Source organism: Populus alba, chromosome 6, assembly GCF_005239225.2.
Source record: "Populus alba chromosome 6, ASM523922v2, whole genome shotgun sequence".
NCBI lineage: Eukaryota > Viridiplantae > Streptophyta > Magnoliopsida > Malpighiales > Salicaceae > Populus > Populus alba.
The window spans coordinates 21306439-21311922 of record NC_133289.1 but is presented as its reverse complement, the minus strand read 5'-3'; the positions used below and the strand labels follow the sequence as shown (position 1 = coordinate 21311922).

The following is a 5484-nucleotide window of genomic DNA, read 5'->3' as shown; positions in this document are numbered from 1 at the left end:
GGTATTTCAATCTTGTTTTCCTTGGTTTTTCCAATTACTAACCTTATAAAACCTTGATTAACATTAAATAAAATTCATAAGTCACCATTAATCAATATAGTATATTATTAACACTTTATTTTACTTAGATAAACTCAAAAATATTTATAAAAAACACAAAAACAATGATTATCGTATAATTTAAAAATAATAAAACCACGTCAAAATCATTTTTGTTTTAATGTTTGATATTCAGGTCAGCTTGTGTATATCTTGACTAATCTTTATTAATCTTGAAATTAACAACCAAGTAAATATTCATTGGCTATTAATATTAGTAACTTTAGTGGTTATCAAAACTAGCTGTGTGTCGTGGGGTTTGCATGCAATATATTTATTGTTTTGAATGTATAGAAAAAAACAGAGTATTTTTTTATTTTGTTTCTTGAAAGTTTTATTTTTCTTGATAAAGAATTCTTTGATTGAAGATATCTCTGTTTATGTTGATTATTTTTACTCATCAATTCAATCATACTTTGAAACAACATACCGAATGCAAATATTTTTTTAATTATCCAATCAAATGATACCTGTGGATAATAAATCAAGCAAGATGAAACGACGAAACTTTTATGACTAGCACGTAATTTTATTTATTTATTCATTAATGTGGATATCAATATTAGTCTACGTATATTTTAATTAATTTTATAAGTTTCATGTTAGTGATTATGTAAGTTTTCAGTAACCCTTACATTAGCAATTATAGGGCTCAAACTCGAAACCACATATAAAACAAACCTCTTAATTTAATTTTTTTATTACTAAAGTACCTACTTGATATTTTGACAGTCCCATAATTCATCTCCTTGATATTAATTTTGTTCTAACAATGATATTTTAATAAAACATAAGTGATTGTTATAAGAAACACATATTGATCAATAAAAAACAATACGACTTTTTCAAGGAGCACATTGGTTCGCAAAAACAACATAAAAGGCGTCTCCTTGTTGTTTTTTTTTTTTTGTTTTTTTTTGTGCACAAGCTTTTCAGGAAGCATAATTGTCCTGAAAAAAAAAAAAAAAAAAAGGTACCTTCTTAATCTTGTGTTGAGATGAAGATATTATTAAATATTTGAAATACCATTATGATCAAGATGAGACAGCATAATTTCTTTTAAGAGCATGGCTGCCCAAAAAATATAAAAAATATTCCCTTCGTTCTATTTTTGTGTCGACTTTATATTAAACAAATGCTATATTATTTTTAATTAATCATGGCACAACAGGTTTACAACAAGATATTTGATTATTTAAAGAAGTCACAATCCAAAACAACGGACCGGACATATGCTCAATAAAGGTTCTTTAATTTATTGTAAAATAATAGTTTAACTGTAAAAAAAAATAATTTTATCTGCTCATTTATAGAATAAACAATTGTAACTGAAAATAAAGAATTAGTTTTCTAGTTGTGCTTTTAATTTATTGAGCAGAGGCACCACGTGTGCCGTAATTATAACACCTTATATGTAAAAACACAGATAATTCTTAACATTGAAATTTCTCAATGCTTTTTATAATACGATCCTAATAATCTGTTTGAAAATATAATTTTGATTATTTTTTAAAATATTTTTTTATATTAAAATGATATTTTTGTTATTTTTTAAAAAATATTTTTAAGATCAATGTATCAAAACAATATGAAAGATAAAAAAAAATTAACAAACAAAATTAATTTTTTTAAAAATACAAGTTCAACTGTATTTCCAAATTATCTCTAAGTTTTTTTATACTTATTCCTCTACTGATAAAAAATAGTTAAGATTGAAAAATAAGGTTAATGTATCCACCCCATCTATCTCTCTGTATATTCTTTAAGAGATTTTTCAATTCTTATATGTTATCATATATCAATATTTTCTATTTTTTTAAAATAAAAATACCCATTATAACACCTTGAAAATAAATTTTTGAAACACAGAAAACAAATTAATCTTACAAACTTGACAAAATCTTAAAAATCCATAAAATATAAGAGATTAAAAAACTGGAATTTGTTTTTTTAAAAAAACAAATAGGAACGTAAAAAGTTGAAATTAACATCCAAACAAAATAAAACAAGGCATCAAAAAATCACATATAAAAAACACTGATAACCGATGTAAATTTTTAAAAACGACGTCTTGCAAATTTATTTTACTGCTATAAAAAAATATTCTATCTATGAGGTTTCATGGCATGATTTGTTTTCTTCATGTTTTGCGAGTTATTGATTTTTCATTGTTTTTTAAAGATTGTTTTTTAATTTTTCTAGGATTCCCCCCCCCCTAAAAGTTAACCTTTTTAAAATTAAATTCTATCTTCGTGATTGTTGGGTATTTTTGTATAATTTTTTTTTTTAAAGAAAACATGGGAGAAGATATGAAAATATAAAGGCATGCCAGGGTGAAAATTTCTTAAAACGACACTTGAAAAAATGAACTCCGTATAAAAGAGTAAACGGATTATCTGGGCTAAAATGATACGTTTTCTTCCCTAATTCCATGGATTTATACATTTAAGTCAGCATATATATATATATAAAAGCTTATTATTTCTTTAAAAAATATACTAGGCTGGAATAATATATGCAAATTATCTAGAATACCAAGAGGAAAAAGTAATTATCCTATTTTTAATAGGGTGAATTATAAAAAACAAGCAATGCGTGGGGTCATTCATTGAAAATGAAGTTTTCAATTCCAATGAAAATGATATCTAAAAAGGTTGAAAAGATCTCCAATTTCCATTCTCGATCAGATTTGTTCCGAGTGCTTCAAACCTTGGATAAAAAAAAAATCCACAATTATTATATGTTCCATTTCCACAAGCATGCAGAGTGACAATTAACATTTGTGGATTTAAAAACTAGGTGGTCCCACAGTCACGAGATGCACACCGATTAACCTCAGATACGTGATAACTACCTCAAAATATCCAATGGTCCGAAAGTAGCGAGCAGCCTGTTTCGACAAACAACGAGCAATGATAGAATCACAAGGCTGTAACATCTCTCTCCACAACACTCACTATCCAGCAGATCACTACTAAAGGAACCCATCGATTATAACTAAGATCAACGGTGCAAAAATCGCTGTAACACTCACATCAAACACTTTCAAAGTCTTCAGATACAATCCCTTTACTGTAACCACCGTTAAAAAATAGCAGGACGGTAGATATTTTCATTTATCAATACCTAACCACAGTCAAGTTAACCTAACCATGGTCAAATCAAGCAGTTTATAATCCTCGATAACCATGCCATCAACTCCTCATTCCCACACTTCCATTGCCGCAAATAATGTTCAAAGACTCCAAACAATGATGATGATCGGAGAACTCTCTCATCACCGTTCGAATCCCACCGTTCAAATCCCTCAATGGGACCCATACGAAGACCAAACAACGACATCTCCCACGTTGTCCCCAATCCCGTCTTCTCCATTCACCAACTTCAACGCCCTCGATTCCCTAACGTCGCTCCACCGTTACCTTCCGTCAAACGAGCCAGACCCTTCTTTTGAAGACGAACTAGATTTACCAGTGGACGCGTTCTCATGCGATCACTTCCGTATGTACGAGTTCAAAGTGAAAAGGTGTGCCCGTGGCCGGTCACATGACTGGACTGAGTGTCCTTATGCACATCCTGGCGAGAAAGCGCGGCGCAGGGACCCAAGAAGGTATCATTACTCTGGAACGGCCTGCCCGGAGTTTCGGAAAGGTGGCTGCAAGAAAGGAGATGCTTGTGAGTTTGCTCACGGTGTCTTTGAGTGCTGGCTCCATCCGGCACGTTACCGCACTCAGCCGTGTAAGGATGGACCTGCTTGTCGCCGCAGGGTTTGTTTTTTTGCTCATACTCCGGAACAGCTAAGACTCCTTCCTCAGCAGAGTCCTAAGGGAAATGGATCCGGGTCTGGACTCGGGTTGGGGGAATATGATTTCGGGTCCCCGGTTATACATCCTTTTGACTCCTACATGACTAAAGCTGGGATTTTTGTTTCATCTCCGACTTCGATTTTGACCTCACCGCCAGCTTCTCCACCATCTGACTCGCCACCAATGTCTCCAGTTAGTCCACAGGTGATTGGCGGCTCTGGACCCGGATCCTTAAATTCCATGAGTGCGCTTCTTGCTTCGATGCGGGGGCTGCAGGTTGGGAAGGCGAAAATGGGATCTCCTGTTGGTTCCTGGGGAGTCCAATCCGGTTTTAGATTCGGGTCTCCGCGTGGGTCATCACTGCGACCCGGTTTCTGTAGCCTGCCTTCAACTCCTACTAGAACAATGGCAAGTCGGTCTGGACTTGGTCAGTTGGATATATGGGGAGATGGGGTCACTTGTGAGGAAGAGCCTGCCATGGAGAGGGTGGAGTCTGGGAGAGATTTAAGGGCAAAGATATATGCCAAGCTAAGTAAAGAGAACTTGGTGGACCGCGATCGAGTTGACTCGGGTGTTTCGGGTCCAGATGTTGGGTGGGTTTCTGAGTTGGTGAAGTGAAATGAAGGGACGATGAAGTTTCCGATTTTTTTGATTATTCTCTGACTTTTGTGAATATGAAGATGGTGATTTGGTGTGTAAATATGATGCTGTAGAGGGGCTGAGAGAGAAACCAATAGTCTCTCCGTTTTTGTGGCATTTTGGGAGGAGAAAAAAAAAAGATGCAAGCCTTTTCTTGTAAAGCAATAAATGAAGTATTTCTTAGGGTTCTGCCGGGAACGGGTGGTGGTTTGTTCGTCAAACTTCTTAAAGATTTGTATTTTGAATGATCATTTTGTCTAATTTTATCGGATATAATTACATCTTTGTAAGTAGCCTTATGTCTATTATTCTAATCAATGTAATGTTATATTTCAAGTTGAATTTCGAGTGTTCTTTTTTGTCCTTGCCCTTCTTGTGTTAAAATTTCCAGTGTCCAGATCAGAGTACTACCGAATTTTCTCAACCATGTGGTGGTGTGGGTAAGTGAAAACTGTAGTTGACGGTCAGTTATTTTCCTTTTTCCGGGGAGAAGTTCAATTTGTGTTTTGCTTGAAACAAAACCAGAGGGGGGCTTATCTGTGTGTAAACTAAAATTCACTTGTTTTTCTATAAAAGCGATGATTTGTCTTCATGCTTGGATCCTTGTTTCGAAGATCTTGAATATCCCTGTGTGGAATTGAGAACGGCGATACGAGAGGAGGATTCAAACTCGATGCTCTCTCGAGTGATTGTTCCCGCTGATCAAGCGTTTGTGTCAATGTGACCTGGTCTGATCATCTCCTGTTTCTGATCTTTCACGTCAGTAATCTCTTCACCCTTTTAGCTATAATCCAGAGTGTCCAGGTGTATGATGGGTTTCCAACGTTGTTATCGATAAATTAAAAGCAACATCAATTGATTAATTAATTAATTAATTAATTAGTCCTCTCGCATTATCTTCTACAAAGGGTCATGTCCAGTAAGATTAAGATGGTTGACG

The 5484-nt window shown here is 34.2% G+C and overlaps 1 protein-coding gene across 1 annotated transcript; it reads left to right on the top strand.

Moving 5' to 3' along the window:
- Positions 1-3272: 3272 nt before the first annotated feature.
- LOC118030842 (zinc finger CCCH domain-containing protein 20) lies at positions 3273-4886 on the top strand. Its single transcript, XM_035035138.2, has one exon. The coding sequence runs from the start codon at positions 3288-3290 to the stop codon at positions 4521-4523; it is 1236 nt and encodes a 411-aa protein (XP_034891029.1). The 5' UTR covers positions 3273-3287; the 3' UTR covers positions 4524-4886.
- The last annotated feature ends 598 nt before the right edge of the window (positions 4887-5484 follow it).

What these genes read in the sequence shown, in the direction of transcription:
- LOC118030842 (XM_035035138.2), top strand. Translation starts at nt 3,288, where the DNA reads ATGCCATCAACTCCTCATTCCCACACTTCCATTGCCGCAAATAATGTT.